Source organism: Lutjanus erythropterus, chromosome 1, assembly GCF_056507025.1.
Source record: "Lutjanus erythropterus isolate fLutEry1 chromosome 1, fLutEry1.hap2, whole genome shotgun sequence".
Lineage (NCBI taxonomy): Eukaryota > Metazoa > Chordata > Actinopteri > Lutjaniformes > Lutjanidae > Lutjanus > Lutjanus erythropterus.
In genome coordinates, this window is record NC_139317.1 from 18,517,436 (window position 1) to 18,537,677 (window position 20,242).

Below are 20,242 nucleotides of genomic sequence, written 5' to 3' on the forward strand. Positions count from 1 at the left end.
CACACATCAAAGGATAATTGACTGTCCATAAGCTGTAGGTACTGGCAACATGTAAAAATAGGCTAACCCCTAAACTACAGATGCTCAGACGGATAAAGAAAGGACAGAGGGGGAAGATGAGAGAGGGAGAGAAAGAGTGAGGAGGGAGAGCTGTAAAGAAATCCCATGAGGTTGCATCTCCCCAGCATCTGAGCATATAAATAGAAGTCAGCCTTATTCCCAGAGCAAGGGGAGATGAAAACAGAAGAGAATCCACTGGAGGAAAGGGGAGAAGAGCAAAGTAAAAGAGAGAAAATCTCCTGAATCAGGACACCGCAAAACAGTGGGAAACATTTACACGTGGATTCAGCATGTGAGAACTTTGCATGACTCTTGTTGTTATTGTTTTATCAAAGAAATAGTTATGGTGATAAAGATACGAGCAAAACCGTGTTTGGTTTCAGCGTGATTTGTATTTAAGAAAAAAGACAAGTCAACAATAATTGCCAGTGTGAGGTGGACTCGAGGTTCATATGAAAGGTTATCTACATAAACCTCTGTGTAAGAGCCTTTCTCCCCAGACAATGTGTGCTGTATGACGCATTTACATCTACAGTATACTGTGTATGTGTACGTTCATATATTGGATAAATAATTTAAATACTGTTCTTCAAAGCTGATCCATATGTCAGTAGAAGGACTGAAACTGCTGACGTACATAACAACAACCCCCAAGACCCAGAACAACCAAGCTGGGCTCAAGTGTTGCCTCTCTGTTGTATGTCTCCCCGAACCAGTCAAATTGTAGTTTACATCCTTGTCTGTCCAGAATTATTATAATATGGGTAATGAAGATTTTGAAGGAATTCAATTAAAGGTTTTAAATGTATTTTTTTCGTGAGATGGAAGTTATCACTATGCATGTTTAATTCCAGTGAATAATTTCCAGGTAGGAACATGCTGTCTTCACTTAAAGGCTATTTTTACAGACCGATAGAGAGGTGAACATTATGATGTCACAGTGAAGATGACCTTTGACCTTTTGGATATAAAAGGTCATCATGTCTTATCATTTTACCCTTTTAGATATCTGTGTCAATTTTTTTTTAATCATAGTTAGCATATGATTTCTCCAGTTATGGCCAGGAAAATCTTTTGAAAGGTCACCTTTGACCTCCAAATTCTAAGGTGGATGTCACTTCTGACATGGAGTTCTTGAGATATCGCATTCACAAGAATGGGCTGGACATGGGTTCACAGTGACCTTTGACCTCTAAATTCTGGTAAGTTCATCTTTGAGTCCCAGTAGACGTTTGTGCTGAATTCGAAGAACCTCCATCGAGGCCTTCTTGAAATATTGCATTTGAAAAATGACAACCTGAAAACATAACGCCTCCGGCCATGGCTGTCGAGTCATAACAAAAATGCACTGAATTCTTCGTTCACCTACATTTTGCACTTGTGTGAGAAGAATTAACTGACTAGACATCAGGTTTTGTAATGTCAGAACAGACAAATCCGGCTTACAGTTTTACAGGGAACAAAATTAACACCAACCAGCCAAAGTTATTATAGTTAACTAAAATAAAAACAAAACCTAGACATTAGAAAAATAATATTATGTATGTATGGACTAAATAAATTTAAATACAAAATGTACAGGAAATGTCTTTAGCTTTAGTTGCTGTTAATGACGTCAAATTTGTCAACATATGTACATGTACATATATATATGTATTACATATATGGTACATGTAAGAATGTATGCATGTACACTTATGAATTAATTTAACCCATTTCACTGTTTGGACCAATGGGCAAACAAGTGTTAGTGAAAATAATGAAACATAGCAACTATGAGTTACAGAACAACACTGTTAAAACTAATTACTTATTAATAGGCGTTTATTTATGTAATTATAAAAATTAGAATGATGAAGGCGAGTACAATCTGTAGTTGTGGAGCAGCGGAGCAGAACTGACAGACAATGAGCACAACTCTGTAGGGATTAAACCATTTAAACCAGCAGCTATTTGATTTCGATTGTTTCAGCAGAGGTTCAATGCATCATTAAATCTCACATTTTGTAACTGATTTGTTTCGATTAGATATGTCATTCCATTAATTTTGATTCTGCCAGGCCCACCAAATAGAAAAACTAATCTATGCCACTGTCAAAAATACATGTAAACTACAGGTGTAATCTTTAGTCCAAACTTTCAAAGGCTCAGTATTTTCAGCCTCAGCTAGGACACAATCTTTCCTTTTTTATCTTACATAAGGACTGCTTATAACACAGAGCCTATCTTTGTGGGTGTCTCTCTGCTCTGCTGTTGTACGAGCAGCACATTTTTCACAATTTGCACGGATTTCTCTGTGCCTCTTCACAGCATACTGCAGTGAACTTTGTGGGAGGAAGCCTCAGTGAGAAACGCTCTGCTGAGCAATATCCACAGCGTTCATAAACACAGAGATCACCCTGCTTACTCTGCTCTGCGTTGAGAGACGTCGGGACAACAACTGACCTTCATCGGCTCCAACGAGCAGAAAACCAGCATCCTGCCTCACAAAGTGAAATTAAGTGTGGAGGAGAGTACGCACAAATTGGCATTCGGGATGATCAAACGTGCCTTTTGAGAATCCATCACTAAACGGATCTTGTTCAGCTCTTACGGCTACAAAACTGACCTGTAACCCCAGTACATCATATTGCGGAAGGCAACAAACACTTGGTTCAAAGACAGAGTGATCATGCATCTTGCTTAACTGAGAATTATAACTTATCAAGGTTAGACAAGCACACAGGCAATCGGGAAGAGAGATTATTAGTAATTCTGATTAATAGGTTTAGCATAATTAAAAGTATAATGAGGCATTAATATGCAATTTACAAACAGATAGCACGCCAACTGAAAATAAATCGTCCCGCTCCTTCTCACTACAAAAATCCATTTAATTGCTAATTCTGCATTTGATTGGCTATTATTCCATCATTGGCATAATATCACAATCAATTATATGAATCACCTTGCAGCATCTGCGTTAACTGGCAATGAGCCTGTCCGTCCCGAGTCCGTCTGAACACAGGTTTAGACAAGCACAAATTTACAACATGCATTCCTCTCAACTCGATGAATGTTACGCCTCATTTGAATTTATAGTTTATAAGTTTTGAGACATATGTTGCTTTGAAGAGTTTAAATTTCTAATATTGGCCTGCTATTACACAGCATCATTAAGAAGCTTTGTCATATCTCACAGTTGCTTTATCCTATCATTTCAGTTGTTGACTTCATATCATTGTTTTCTGTTTGTTTTAATTGATGTTTTCAAAAATACCAATGTATTGAGATCCTGGGCCGCCCCAGACAAAAGCACCCAATTCTGCCTCTTTAGTTTCCTATGGGTCCTAGATGTCCACAGCAGATACAGATTTCCTCATGTGCTCTATTTACTTCCATTTCTCAAGATATGCAAATTAACTGTAACTTGTCTAAAATTATAATAAAGATCTGTTTTTCTTCTTCAGATGAATGATTAATTACATAACTAATGATGTTGTATCGGTAGTCCTAGTATGTTAAATATGTTGGTAGGATGATGATTAAAGGTAGAATATGCAGGATTTGTTTGTTTGCAAACACACCAAAAAGATAGTATATCCTCATCACAGCTTGACATCTACTAATACTGCTTTGTCATATTGATCCGTAAGGTATCCTTCATCATCTGTATGAGATGCTGCCAAAAAGCCTTTTTTTCATGTGGTGAAAGCTATAATATGCATAATTTCTGTATTAAAATGTTTAAATCCTGTTAAGTATTTTCTTGAGTTATTTTGTGGTCGAATGCAGAGATACACATATTTTATTCAAGGTAACGGTGCCCTTCCTGCTAGCCGTTGCTAGCTGTTGCTGTAACTTCCAGGAGAACATGGGATAAGATGTGTGAGAGCGTGGAAGGAGGTTGGTATATAACTAAACATAACATGAATTATACTTTAATATTACCACATCCATGAACATGATTTCTGCCTGTGTCATGTCAGATTTTCATCAGCTATGGTGGTTGTTTAAAAAAAATTATTGTTATTGTTTTAAGGTGAGAGAGACCCCCAGCGGCAGAATTTACGCATTGTGACTTTAACATTGTGAAACAGTCACAGTTTGTAAACCTATGAGTCACTGAGGGACGGTAAGAAGACGTTGGTACGCGATGAGTTGGCAGTGAAAAGGGCTGGTATTTTTGGAGCAATGGGCCTTCAGAGCAATGGGTATTTGTTGTCAAGATAATGAAAAAAAGAGATTTCAGACTATTGGGGTTTCAGAATAATGAGTCGCTGAAACAATGGGCAGTACCCGCAGTCGCTGAGGGGCGTGACAAAATGTCGGGAATGAGAATGGGCTGGATTATTGAGTCTCATCCAATATGTGAAATACAGCTGCTTTGGGTTTGCAAAATTCCCAAACACAGAAAAATGAAAAGAAAATAAGAAAATAAAGGCAGATACAGACACCACCACACACATCTACTGGGTCATAAATGATCATCGAAAGGAACTGTGTTTCTGAGTCTACAGACTGTTTTCCTTTTTTTCTTTCAGGAAAATCCTGCATAGTACACATTTAATATTTGTTGGGGTTATGCTTTAAGAATTAAGCATATTTATGATAATTACAATCCACTGAACTGCAGATTACATGCAGGCAAAACTGCATTCAAACACTATGAATGGAGCTCAGTAGGCATTTCCTTTTTTATTTAGCCTTTTTCCCCACACAGACTATGCAGGGCAGTTATATAACTGCAAACAAGGGATCAGGATATTTCTATTCAGTATCAGAACAGAGAATATGTGTTATCATACTTTTTTAATGGATCTATATCTATATATGGAAATGTCTCTCTATTGTTCAATTCTATAATGACACTCAAACAAAGACAAGGTGCATCTGTAGTTTGACTTGTATGTGTGTGGGAGAAAGCCAAACAGGAGGGAGCACATTGGAGAGCTGGGAAATGATGAACCAACCATATGCAAAGCTGTAGGTGGCACATGGGTGAAGCAAATATGAGTGCAAATGTCGTATGTGTATGCATTTGTTTGCCTGCTTGTTTGCGTGCGTGTCTGGCTGTGTGAGCATACAGTAAGTCTACTGAGGAAAGGCAGTTTGACAAGTTAATCCACTCTAAACATCCTAATGGGAACATCCCCACAGGCTGCTTCTCCTCCTCTACAGAGATTATTTTGCATTCCAACTTCCTCCCATCAGCCGAGCTGCCTTTGCCAGAGAGACGGGCATGAAGTGACACACACACACACACACACACACACACCTGACATCTGGTTTCCACGGCATACTGACAGCCTATCAGCGAAACATTTCATTTCTAAAAATAATACTTTAATGCAATATTTTTCACTGCATACAAGGCGAGAATTAACTGTGAGAAATGACTGTTCAAGTTATTAACTCTTCTTGAATTAGTAGGAGCCTGATTATGACTGTGATATGATAATTGGGACCATTTCTTTCTCACTTACCAGCCATCCATGCCTGAAAAACTGAGAGAGATACAACTACTACTAAATCCTATTCACAGAGAGACAATAACTGCAAAAAGGTTGGTAGAAAATGATATTAAATTAGTAATAAAATGATAATATTTATGAGCACTTACACTTCAAAGTCTTCCATTCAACACAATGGAAGCATTTGCACAGTCTGAACACTTGACAACAAATGAGAAATTACATTTTTATTCCCTCCACTGAGTCTTGGTTCCTTGCTGTCACTTAAACCTTCGACTCCATCATTAGTGCTGCTTCATTCCCATCCAGAATCTCACTGCTTTTGACACAGCAACTGTCTCACAGTTAGACTAATAATCTTACTGATTTCTAGTCATTTTTATAATGGGTTAGTCAACTGGCTTGGTCCAGGGTGAAATATCTCAATAACTATCGGACAGATTGCCATGATATTTGGTTCAAACATTTATGGTCCCCAGATGAAGCCTGAGAAAAAGACAAATCTGCCATCTGCCCCCCTTCCATTCAGACAGAATGCCAGTAGCCTTGGATTAGTTTGGGCAAATTGGGAACTTAAATTTAATTTGGGGCGGGTTCTACATGGTGATTGACAGAGAAACGTTGCCAGTCCAGATCTGATCATGTCACATGTTTCGTTGCTCTGATTGATTACAGGTCTACAAAAACAATCCAATCAGCAGGTCCATCCAGCACAAAACCTTAAGCCTATGAAACTCAGATTACTAGACAGTGCTCATCAAATATGAATCAAGATTATGTCACTGCATTGCCTATTTCTTGCTTTAAATGTTTTCTGAAACGTATATTAGTGTGCTGTTTAGCTGTAATATGAGAGAGGTTGTAGCCAGACTGCCACCAATGCCCTCCTTGGAAACAGACTGCTACAGAACTGCTACGTCACATGATTTGTTGCTCTGATTGGTTGTAAGTCTATCAAATTGCATCAAAAGGTATTTTGGCCTGCACAGGCTGATAACGCAAATCGCAAATGAACTGAGAAGTTCTAATTGTGAATTAGTCTGGCGATGCCAGGCTACCACTAAAGATGGCTGACTTTTCATCAAGCGCCATCATCAGGTCAAAATTTTATTTCATCCAATACTTTTGTTCATTTCTAAAGAGAGCTGTTTATTGGCAAGAATCTGGTGATACAATACATATTACAATGAAGGGGTTATGATTCCATATATTGCAATATACACAATATTGCATAACTTGCACAAAATGCCAAAACCCTATCTAGAGCCAGAGTTTGGTTTGTCCCTTCTGGGATACTGTAGAAACATGGCAGTGAAACATGGTGGCCTCCATGGAAAAGGACCCATGGCCTCTGTATATAAACAGCTCATTGTAAGGGAGTGATTTCTACCATATTCTGCCTATAAAGCTCTTGAAATCTCGCACACTGGACATATAAGACTGAAAAGTTGACAAGTTGACAATATGTTATAACTGTTGTATGATATGTATATTATTTGCACCTTCCATGCTTCCCTGTGCTCAAACCACAACGGCAGTCTATTATTGCACAAAGATGATTTAGCATAGCATAACATTTAGCATAGATATAGCCACTTATACTTTCTGATTCTGTATCTGAGCCACTGATGACTGAAGAGAGTCTGTCTTGTTCTCATCAGAATTTCATCTAAATTCTGACTTGCTGCACATGCTGAAAGGGGAAAAAAATGTGCACATACAGGCCGGTATAATTTATTAATCCGCTCCCTTTCCTTCCATCGTCTCAACATTTCCCATCAATTATTCCATCAATATTCTTGCCCCTAAAATATAAGGTTCAAGTTTCAGTAAGTGAACTCGGGTCTCTCATTTTTCCTTATTCAAGCCCAAGACAATACTGCACTGAGGACTGCTAGCTATTTGACCTCAGGTCAGCCAGACTGTACTAATTAAGACTAGGTTCAGGTCAGAGTGACTCTGTCAGCTATTCCAGGGTCAGACATATGCATCACCTATTGACACATTAAGCTGGACAGAGAGACAGACCCTGTGGAAGGAGACACAGGGAGCTCTTGAAGGAAAAAGGCTAATGTAGCTGCAGAATAAATAAATCCCCATCTGTTACTGTAGCATAAATATCTTCATCTGCTCCCAAACACAGTATTCATGAGCTATGAATCAGGTATTATGTAACTGCAGCATATGCATATGTCAAGCATAAGCATGTAAATGTAATATTTATTAATATTTCAGGCCTAAATATGGCTGGCTGATGTTAACCCTCAAAAATCTGTCCAGCAAAAGGAGAGACAATTAAAAGGTAAACTGCAGATGTCCTGTCGGCTAAAATCCGCAGTCATTAGTGTCCTTCAGCCATCATGCACCAAAGTTATGGAATTTAACTCAAAGTCTGAGATGCAATTTGATCGATACAGCGGACAGTCAGGCACCAGCCATGTCGAGTCCACACTTCAACCAATGCACAAAAAGTAAACTGGGAATACAGGAACGGATCACTTCAAGAGATGCAGACTATTTATCCACACAATCTTTTGTTTCAGTTTGGTAAATTGTTAATGTTCATGTAAGTCAGGTAGTTAGATGCTGTGTGTATTTTAGGTGGTAGTTTTTGCAACCTGCTAGTTTTTGAAAACTATTTTTTACCAGTTTTGCTTGGCTTCCTGCCCTCCCACAGGCTGAATAGCCCACTGGGAAAATTCCCACCATTCCAGCTGGCCATTTGGCCCATGTCAGCAGGATTAAAATGATGAATGTGTCGCAATATTACGTAGCTTACTAGGTACTACTTCAGCCCAGCAAAATGTTGTAAATTTGATTTATATAATTAGGAAAATCACAGCTGCAACTAACAATGTCATTACTTGATAAGAAAATACTGCTCATAATAAGACCCAGGAGCCCAATATGAAATCTCTGAACTTTTTTTTGTCCGACCAACAGTCCAAAACCCAAAGTTCTTCAATTACAGTGGTGTAAAATAGAGCCAGACCAATATATCAGTCAGCTGATATTGTCAGCAAATATTGGCCTATCACAGCTATATTGATCTATAATGATATTGGCATATATGTTGTCAAATTATGAACAAATATTATATATTTATTGTATCATAACTATTGATTATTGTGGAAAGGTTGGTCTGCCATGCGTAAACACAATGAGAACACTTACACAGGCTGACCACCACTTTGGTCCTCCAGACTGAAATACCTCATCTACTGGATAGACTGCGTGAAATTTGGAACAGACATTTGTACTCCCCTGAAGAGGAGTCATACTGACTTTGGTGATTCGCTCACTTTTCATCCAGCACCATCAGGTCAAAATGTTACTTTGTCCAGTACTTCTTGTGTCTTCTAAATAACTGCAAACTTAAGACATTACCATCATCCTCAGCTGTACTTTATGTTTAGTGCTAATTAGCAAATGCTGCTAACAAGTAAGGTTGTATTCAACTCAGAATTTTGTGTTTGATGAGCACATTTGAGGTATAATGGCAATATTTGTCAATATACTGATTGTTTTTACTTGCTAATATCATTAATGCCATCAGCCTCAGAAATCCAGTATTGGTTGGGCCCTAATGTGAGACACAGAAAATCAGCAAATTCTCACATTTAAGAAGATAGAATCAGTAAATAATTGGAATTTTTGCTACATTAATGACTTGAATTAATAATTAATTATCTAAATTAATAAATTAATGAATTAATAGATTAATTCATTAATTTAATAAATGATTTCACTATCTGTTTAAGCACTCATGAAATTAGTAATGAATTGTTAATCTCGTCCACAGTACTTGATTAATTAATTTTTAAAAGGGGGGTGGACCTGGTCTGTTTCGTTTACCAGCAACCAGCAAACTGAATCATGAACTTCCATAGATTCTAACACAAACCTCAATTATACAACAGATCAATAAGTCTGACAGACTGGACTAACATATTTCAACTAAACAACCCCTCTGCTCTGGCACTCTCTCCTCTAGTAGGGAATGGCAGTTTAACAAGGGGAATGCATTTTGGTCATTTCAGCCCCTTTTATACTGGACAAAAAAAAAAACATCAACGGGGAAAATCAGCATTCACTCCAAGGAAGTAGTCACGGGTATTTAGAAACATGACACCCATTTCAACACGCTAATTTTACCCCCTTTTTGCCAAAGGCAATAAAGGCTTGTCGCTTCTGTCGTTAATTTCTGCAACTCATGCTCCTTTTTCATACACATGTGCTGCTTGGCTGGACTCTGTTTGACTTGGTGTTACAGCCCAGCACATGGAAGTTTGCACCCCCCCGAGGGTGTGTTTTTAACTGATGCGTGCTCATCTTTAGTTGAGCGTCTGAGTGGTGGATAAACATTTTATTTCCTACAGCTTTCCTAAAGTTTTTATTATGACGCAGTAAAACCAGGAAATGTTGGGTCTTCATCAACACTAACTTAACACGACTCCTATCCACCTGAAAGTGAACAGTAAAATAAAGCAGAGAGTACAAACAGCGACACAGGACAGAAGATAATATTCAAACCACACAGATTCAGTTAGAAGCTACAAAAGAGACTTTTAAAAAACACCTCTCTCTGCTCTCCTGTCCATACACATATAGCATGCATACATATCGTATCGTATCGTATCGTATCGTATCGTATCGTATCGTATCGTATCAATATAGGTCAGTCCTATAATTTTGTGGGTACATCTGCTTGTTATTATTATTGCAATAGGTGAATCTGAAGACAAAACAAACAGAATTGTAACATTGCATTTAAATGTACAGGGCTCTGCAACTCACCAGCTTGATGTGTATTGACGGTAACATTCGCCAGCGAGCGTGCAGCCACGCCCAGCCCAGAGACACCATTCACAGCCTCTACATGGAAGGTGTAGTTTGCATGCATTGCAAAATCTAGAATTGCCACGGAGGTACCAGTCAGACCGAGTGGCCGTGGGATGAACCGCAGGTCGGGCTCACACGGCTCACACAGTGTCACGCCGCTGTCGCCGTCACTTCCATCACAGCGCTGGCACAGGATGTTGTAAGTGATGTCCTTCCTGCCTCCCGTATCGCTGGGAGGCATCCACTGCAGGAAGAGAGCCGTGTCATTGATCACTGAGACCAGGTTCCTGGGAGCTGACGGAGGCCCTGAAGTGAAAGAAATGGTGTTTACAGAGAGATTACTCACTGATAGCTCATCGATCACTTTCTCGGGTATTTTTAATCCAGTATCTTACAAATACATTTGTACAGCTATAAAATATAACACATATAAAGGGGTTTGGTCCACGTATTTTACTCATAAACGTGGGTCAACCTCACACAAATTACAACATAAACAAACTCAATGGATTTTGTGTCCTTAGTATGTTCTGAATGAACTCTCATGCATCTTGCTGGAACCATTCACCCGGTCATCTCTTTTGTTACATTATTTGTGGCTGATATTCATGTAGTTTCGCCTTTGACTGGGTAACTGCATCACTAGCTTGTAGTTTCAGGTTTGAGTGATGATTAAGTCACTGAACAGGTTGGAAGGACTTGCCACTTTAGAGTTTTGCCTTTAATCCTTAATAGAGGCATGGCTCAGCACAGTGCAGTTGGCTACATTTCAGTGAATTCAGTGTTAAAAGTTGCCCTGACAAGCCACTGAAGACTAGTTCAGTTAGTTTGACACTTGGGTAGGAAGGTAGCAGTTGGGGTGCTTCTCTATAGCTCGAGTCGCTAGTTTATTGCACTTACACTGCAACTTGGTTGTATCTCTTGTGTGACATGACTACTTTTTGTTTGGTGACTTTGTAAAGGTTAAGACTTTCCTTCTGCACATTCACTGTACTTCATCCAACTCAATGTCCCATAAAAAACAGTTTCTGCTTGATTGTGGACAACACTGACCACTTTGTGTGGAAATGAGACATGAGGACATGTATAAATCAGTTTTAATCAATAATAATCAATTTTAACATGGACACAATGGGACACTGTGGCATCACCAGTTTCAGTATTTTTCAATACTGTTCCCCACTTGGATTTCTTAATACTTTCGATATATTATAAAGGACATATTCATGAGATTAGAACAGCTGAAAGATTTTGCCTACACTAATTGACAGAATACATAATCAATGATAACTTATGCCATTTTAGACACTGTTGACCTCTTGGTAGAGCCAGTAACAGTCACCAAAAATCACTGAATGAGCAGCAGTAACATCTTAATTTTAGTATATTATTTTTCATAAATTCAGGTATCAGTATGAAGTATAACAGCAAATACACCACTAATCTGGCCTTGAGGATGAAGCTTTAGTGGGCACATGAAAATCTGACAATTAAAAGGACCTTTGGCGGCAAGTGAGCATAATTTGAATTTGTAGCGTGTGTGTGAGAGTGTAGGTACGTGTGTGGGTGTTTGGCTTTCACCGTCTTCTGCAGTATTTCATTCCAACACCCTATGTGTCAATTTCCTGGAAGGAACACAGTTCTGATTTTTTCCCCCCGATTTTCACAACTGTACATCTGATTTGGCAAAGTGATCAGAACTGAAGTTGAGAGTGCGTCTTTGAATATCTGCGTGTGGGAGGTAAGCTTTCAGAGTGCCCTAAGTGTTTCATTTCAGCATGCTACTTGTTAGTTTCATGGATACAACTGTCAGAAGGATGAGTTACATCAAAACTGATTTTTTTTTATGTTAAAATATGGAGATATTAAATTATGGAGGCATATATTTAATTTCAGTTCAATCATATGGCTAAAAGAAAAAAGAGCAGATGGATGGAGAGAAAGATGACACTACAGTCTAAAATAAATTACAAACATGCAAACAGAGAGTAAGAATGTTTCAGCTGTCAGAGAAAGTTTGTTTTTGGAAACTACTAACTTGTACAAGCCATGGTGGAGGCGTCTTTGATAGCTCTGTAGAAGCCTTTGTCGCAGTGACAGATGGTGGCGGCCTGGTCATGGCTGGAGCTGTGTGGAGGACACTTGGAGCATTTAGTGTTCCCAGCATACGCCTTGAAGAAGCCAGGCTTACAAGCTGGAGAAAAAGAGAGGTAGAGGAGGAGGAGGAAGCCGGTTACACAAGGTTAATGTTCCTCATACAACTGCAGTTCCATCAGTACACATACATTTAATTCAAAGCCACAGCTGCTCCTCTCCTCACCTGTGGTCTGACCTTATTTCTTTAGGTACTATGGATCACTGTCTACTCCTTATTAGCTCACTAAGCCATGCTTATGGCCCTGTCCATTGTCCAGTCTAACAAATGGCACACACCTGTAATGTCCCCGCTCCGTATAAAGAATCGCAAACTCACACAACCCACAAATATGTTTTAAAACACATTACAAACACCTCATAGTCCAGTTAAAGTAGTTTACAGGTAACTTCATGTGTTAACAGTGGAGACCATTGGACCAAAGGGCCATTATTCAGAAACCCCAACAGTCCACAAAATGTCCCACCGGACTGATAGCCTATTTGTCCACAGTTGTTGTTGTTTGCAGTTGTTAGGGTTACGTTTAGTGTCTTACTGCAGAGAGAGTGTGCATTTTTGGAGCAATGGGAGTTTGTTTTCGGGATAACGGGCTGTCAAACAAATGGGCTTTTTGTCCAATGGGACATTTTTTGGACTACTGGGGTTTTGGAATAATGGCCCATCGAAACAATAGCATGGCACCCGAGCAGTACCACAGTAGTCTGGCTTTTCCTTGAGATGGCTGAACAGCAGATGTTTCTTCATGTTGGGTTGCTTGTTAAGATCCCATAGTTAACAAGACGGTTGGAAAAGTTACGTGTTAATCAAACACTCTCAACTAATCACTCAATGAAAATGTCACCAATCACATTGCTTTACTAATTACTGTACAAGAAATAACCTAACGCTACCTAATGCTACTTGTTATAATTTTTACTGTTAGCTGCTCTGTGAAAACAAAGGAAATGAAGAAACTGTGATTTAGCAAATGCCCCCAAAAGACTGCATGTATTAACTGACCGTCAACGGCCAACTTAACACCGGTGACACCCTGAAGCACTGTCATCACTTCAGGCACCAGATTCACACACTATTCAGACTCTGAACTAGTTGAACCCAGATTACTAACGGACATGATATTTTTTTCCCATAATGGTGAAGGCATGACATACCGTACTCTACCTCTGATTGGCTTACCAGAGCTGTCAGGTCTGCAGATTTCCCAACAGAATTGGGCTAATTTTGAAGTGTTGCCGTGGGTTGGATTTTTTGTCTGCTGGTTTGGTAGCATGCAATTTACACTAATCATATAATCATATATATAAAAATAAAAATTCATATTTTAAATTAAATAATTTCTTTATACCCAGATCTTCCTTAACTGACATGGGATACATCACATGCATGCCCAATATGTTCAATATACAAATTAGCGTTAAATAATGTCATTAATACATCTTCAATGAAATACTGGAGCAGTCTACAGTATATAATGTGTTATTGTTTTATAAGAAAGGAATGAAATTAGCACCTCCCACTTGCCAAATAAATGTTGGATATGACAGGTAGAAATTTCAGGTCACCTGCTACCATGGCAGTTAGAGTTTTCTTATAAGAAATAGCCAATTATTTTCAAAAAGCATTTCCTAAAACAGACAGGGATTATGGCAACATGATATATTCCATATTTCTACTGCCTGGACTCCGTTATTACAATGCTAGAGTGTTCTACATAGCTCAGAAGACAAACAATTAAGTGGCTAGGAGAAATGTTTAATAACCTGGAAGTCAGAAAAAAGAATTCTGAACATGCTTACAATGCAAAGAAGTACATCTACAAAAGGCTGTGAAAACTAAGAATTCAAGAGTTCAGAAGGTACACTAGGGGGTAAAGGGTACCATATAAATGATTAAGCTATAGAAAAGACTCATTTGTTTTAAATAGCAGGTTTAATGGAGTTTTCCACTCTCAGATTCCCTTGAATACAGAAAGGGGGAAGTTTATATTGTTTGTCAGACAGGTTAGAAAAAGAGCTATTAACATACAAATAATGCATTATGAAAATGCAATTATAGCCTGTTTTCAGTCTAAAACCCCCATCCACTTACATGGTCCATTCTGCTGACCTAAGTATTCTTCAGTTTTCCGTCCTTACCTCGGTTCACTTTCCCGCCTCATTACTTCCACCAGTTCTGTCCCGTTTTACCTGCATTTCTTTTTTTCCTCCTCAATTCAACCAGCTCTCCTTTCCTTATCTTTCTAATTTTTCTCCAACTGTTTTGCTCTGCCACATTTTTCACCTTTTCTTGATTTTTTCATCTTTCCAATATTTTTTTCTTTCCCATCTCTCCTCCTGCTTCCCTCTCCTTCGCTCTTTCCCCGTAAGGCTTATCAGAAGATGGCAAATCCATTGCAGATTGCCTCCTTCTCCCCAGTCTTATCTCAGCAGAGAAAAATAAAGCACTAATAGTGCAATTATATAATATTCTGTGAATCTGGGGATCATTTTATTGCAGTGATTTGTATGAGAATATATGCGTGTGGGTGGGCGTAATAATTTCAAAATTATCAAATTAGCATGCCAGCTATAAGACAGACAATGTGATGATAGAGAAAAAGAGTAACACGTTGGGAAATTCAATCACTACTTCATGGCAGACAGCCAGAAGGATTTTTATAATTTCAACATTTTAATATTTTTCCCACAATTACTGTAAGTAGGGAGACGTACTAGTGAGCCATATTTATTTCTTTTCTCCCCTCACATCATCAGTAACAGACCATATTACACAGGTTTGTTATTGTCTGATGCATTATTGCCTCTACTGACAAACATTACCACTATAATCCTTCTATTGATGCTAGCCCTTTTTATTATACAGTGATGAGTTTCATGTTATGCCACATGAATGATGTCCAGCTGCTAACCACTATTCAGTACTGCACTGTACCCAGGACTCCTTATAAAGGATAATTGTTACAGAGTGAATTATCCCAGTGAAATAAAGTATATTAAATGAAATTGCTTATATATTTATGCAGTAATGGAAATTCTGATTCAATATGTTCAGTAGTTGTAGATACACTAAATCCCTCAGATTGTAATGTGGACCAATAATGCAGTATCTGAAATGTTTACATGTACGTCAGCTTGGACCCGAGGGAGAGAGCTGGTTGAATGAGGATTAGACTTTCTACCTCAGGCTAAATTGTTGTTACTTGAGTCAACCCGAGGCTAGACACTTGTTGGAGTATTTATAACATAAACAGTTCAGTTGTTCATTCAGATGATTATAATAATTCAATGCAGAGATCTGTACATGTGCAGACTGTTAAAATTATTTTGAGAAAACACGAGCAGGCCTGTTTTAAATGCATCTCCCTTAAACGTGTTCCCCTCCCACTGAGATTGATCCAGCTGAACTCTGACCTCCATAATGGTATTTTTCATCAATAATAAATTTAATATATGAGTCTAATATGAGATTGGAATAAAAATCATATCTTGTTCCCAGCTATCTAAACCTCTATCACAATATTCCTGTCAGTGTAACTTAGGGGTTAGCAACCTTTACTATCAAAAGAGACATTTTTGGCCAAAAAAGAAAAATAAAATTGTCTGGAACCACAACTAGTAACTTCTCTGCCACCACGTCCAGCGTAAATAGACTCGGAAATAAGCTACACAGTACTACAGCTGGACAAAATGAGATTGAATAAGACTGACAGGCATGAATAAATAAGAATTACAATATTGAAAAAAAATAATAATTTCCATATTTTCTTTTGCCAAAGTCCAGGGAGCCACTGAAGAGGAGCAAAAGAACTGCAACTTGCTGGCTCTCAGGTATAACTGAAAACTGAATCTGTGGGTGTGGGACTGTTGGTGAGACAAAATAAGACATTTGAAGACGTCACCTTGAAGGACAATAGAGGAGGCATTTTCCACTATTTTCTGACAATATGATTAATAGAGAAAATAATCAGTGATTAGCAGTTTCAGCTCTTGATAAAATTCGAACTTTTGAATCGGCAGGAGAAAAGATCAGTTTGTATCAGAAAATTTCAGTGTTTTTTGTAGGGCTGCAACTTCCATTTATTTTTTTTTTATTATAGATTAATTTGCAGATTATCTTCTTGATCAATCATGTAGCCTATAAAACAGTTCCAAGTTCCAATTTTTGGTTTAGATTTACATTATTTTATTGTATAACAGCTACTACAACATTGTAATAAAAACAAAAAAGGAAACTGTTTAACTATTTCATTGTACATAGAGGCCAAATCATTTTTTAGTATACTAGGGCAGCCTTTATGGGACGTTTTATCTACCACAGGGGCATCCAAGAGGCCCTCCATTGAGTCCAACAGTGGTCACATGTCTTTCTTTGTCCGACCAACAATCTAAAACTCACAGAGATTCAACTTCCTGTTAAGGTCAGACAATTAAAGACGGCAAATTCACACTAGACCTGCAACGACTAACTGGTTATTAATCGATTATCAAATTATAGCCAACTATTGCAGCAATCAATTAATTGTTGAAGTAATTTTTTTAAACAAAAAAAGTCAAAATTCTTTGATTCTAGCTTCATATATGTGAATATTTTCATTTGAGGATGTTGTCCTCAGGAAACACATTCAACATTTTACAGACCACACAACTAATCAATTAATCAAGAAAATAAAAAACAGAAAAAAATAATGAACAGATTAATCGACAATGATAACAAATGTTAGTTACAGCCATTTCTAAAACCATAAAATTTAGCAGTTTTACTTGATAACCAATCATCTTAATTGACTGAAAATTGTAAGGGGAGACTCCCAAAGAGCATTTCAGTAAAAACATCCAATCACAAACAAAACATCCGATCTGCGGCATGCAAACATGCCAAATAAATTTTGGTCGAATGACTAATCAATTAACCAGCTAACTGATGATCCATTCAAATGCTTCAATGCAATGCAATTAAATGCAAATTTATTTCTGTAGAGCAACATATAATTTTCTATTCTCTTTTACACATCAATATTTACTGAAAATGCAGTGATAAGACTTTATTTCTTTAAATGGCAAAGGTCAGTGGTTTTGAGAGATGAGAGATGCAAGATGGAGTGAAAATGAAGAAGGAATTCTGCAAGATGGAAAGAGATACAAGGAAGAAACACTCTGCATAAACAGGTGGACATAATTGAGTATAAAGATATGTAAAAGGGATGACATTGAAATACACACAGAGATCCTTGCTAAAATCATGTTGCTGCTTAGCTCCTCATGAGAAGAGTAATTTGTCACCCAGTTTCCAATTTTTGAGGCTCCTCGTTCACTTGGATATTACTTTCCTTCTATGCCGAGCTCCCGCCAAAGGCAACAAACACACAGATTCATTTGAATTTCCAGCTGCTCCCTGTTCTCCTGTATAGATGCTGGAAAGATCACCACCAAAAAGCAATTACAATACTTATACCAATGTTTTTATCAAAAGATTGGAAAACATCCCACACACATGCACAAAACACACGGACACACAATGAGATGTTCGCTATCACTGCTCGGATTTTTGTCATGGATCACATTCTTATTCATGAAAAGCACAAAATTTGTATTCCCAAATACTGCTGTACACACAAAACACACACAAAATATGCAGACACGTTTCACCAGTTAATAGCTTTAGGGCTGAAATTATTTTTTTTTCCATTATCAGTTATTTTTTCACTTAATTGGTAAACCATTTGGTCTGTAAAATGTCAGAGAACAGTGAATTTAAAAAATATATAATATTTTTTCCACTGAAATGTGATGTTTTGCTTGTCCAACAGCCCCAAACCAAGAATTACTTAATCTACTATTATATTTGATAAAGAATATCAGCAAATTTGAGGAGCATGAAGCAGTGAATGTTTGGTATTCATATAAATAAAAAGTCACACTCCAGTTTCTAACAGGAAGAGTAACTAAAATGTAACTCTCATTACTTAAACTACCTTTAACTAATGATTGCAGCATTCAAAGTTGTCTCCTCCTATCGGGTTAAATGAACGAGACGGAGAGAGACAGCAGCTGTAGTTAAGAGAGCTAGAAAGTTTATGAAGTGAGGGAGCAGTGATATTTAGAACAAAGCAGTGAATCAGAGAAATAAAAATATCTGATAGTTTCACAGCAGTTATGTTCTAAAGCCAAAATGAACACGCTCACACCTCTGCACAATGCTAGATGTTTTTGTAAATGCTACCAGTTGAACCTTCATCCCGTTGCTGTGTCCTCAGTCTGCTCTGCGTGTGCGTCTCTGCAACTCTCGAGAGACAGCGAATGAGCTTTAACCGTTGTTTGATACGCTGTTGTTGAGCCCCGACCTCACAACCCGCGTGTTGTTATTGGCTGGGGGCTACACTCGAAAATGTCCTGAGCACGTCAGAATAATATAAAATAAGAAGACACGGGCAAAGGGCAGGGTCTCTGTAGAGACAGACACCAACACACACTACTACTGAGTCATGAGAGACGATTGAGAGGGATTATTGTAATAAGTCTCTACACTGTTTCTTAAGAAAATCCTGCATTGCATGTCAGTATTTTTTGGCCACGTGGCGGCAGTGCAAGAAGCTTTAAACGCACGAATGAACCAACCTAAACTTCATATGATAAATGTGTTAGCAAACAATTGCTTATTACAGAAGGCAGATGCAGAGGTACACTAGCATTCATTTGGAGTTTGTTTACACCTGACAGAAAAGAAAAATTTTGGTCTCCACCCTCTACTAATGGGAGCGTTTGGCTCTTTATTTTAATAAACCACACCACTAAAACGCTGTGAACTCTTAACCAGTCAGAAATGTTTAACACCGCAAGCACCACCCCCAAACTTTCCATACTTTTAGAAAGCACCACCCCTTGAACTTTTGGGGTTAAAATAATTTCCCCTAAACCTAATTAAGACCTTGGTCCCTGTGGTGGAAACTCACCGAGTTCCTCCAAAGGTTATAGTCTCCTGCAGTAGAAACACGGCTTGTGCTCAGTAGCTACTCCCTAACTTTGTTTTTGGTTTGGTGCTTGGCAAGTAGTGTAAAGCCTAGTGGGCTTTTTTTTTCTGCTGAGAACAGCTACCTGCCTGCTTACAACATTGCTGAAGTGATTCAAAGCAGTGAAGTTGTCGGCCAGAAAACCAAAACAGAGCTAAAAGATGCTGTGAAGGTCCGTAGAGCTGAGGGGAACTGCAGTCTGGTGGTAATTCTCTTCTGTGGGTTCATCAGCACAGATGATCACTTTTAAATTACACCTCATAATTTGATCCATTAGAATACAGATCAGAGCATTTTGTGATTAAAGTAGTGATAAAATTTTGGCTTCAGGTTAAGAGGTGCACTTAAAAAATGCTTGAGATTTGAGTGTCAATAGACAAGCTATAGGCACACGGTCGAAGTAAGTACATCGTCTAAGAGAATCTGAGTTGTTTGGGTTTGTGTGGAGTTGGAAGTTTTCTCTTGGCTTTACGTTGTCAGAAACAGATGGAGCCAGAGACTATGTTTACCCTGGTCTCTCAGCTTTGATATGCAGATGGGAAGTTCACAGAGAATGAGTGATGCTCTAGTCTGGCTGAGCTGCGTTAGAGGCCAGAGTAAACACAGCCCTTAATGGACAGAAGAGGGCACGGTGACTCAGATACAACTAAGAGAATGTATTGATCTCCTCATTTCCCATTCCACTTTACCTGAATTTAAGGTCAAAAGTTTGTGCTTTTCCTGCCT

At 38.3% G+C, this 20,242-nt stretch overlaps 1 protein-coding gene across 1 annotated transcript in view; it reads right to left on the reverse strand.

Moving 5' to 3' along the window:
• LOC146332803 (ephrin type-A receptor 6-like) overlaps positions 1-20,242 on the reverse strand; it is an 82,237-nt gene that overhangs the window by 20,676 nt on the left and 41,319 nt on the right. The window contains exons 7-8 of the mRNA XM_084715552.1: positions 12,394-12,549; positions 10,311-10,661 (exon numbers count right to left, since the gene is read on the reverse strand). Of these exons, the coding sequence (XP_084571678.1) occupies positions 10,311-10,661; positions 12,394-12,549 (507 nt within the window). The remainder of the gene's footprint in view (positions 1-10,310; positions 10,662-12,393; positions 12,550-20,242) is intronic.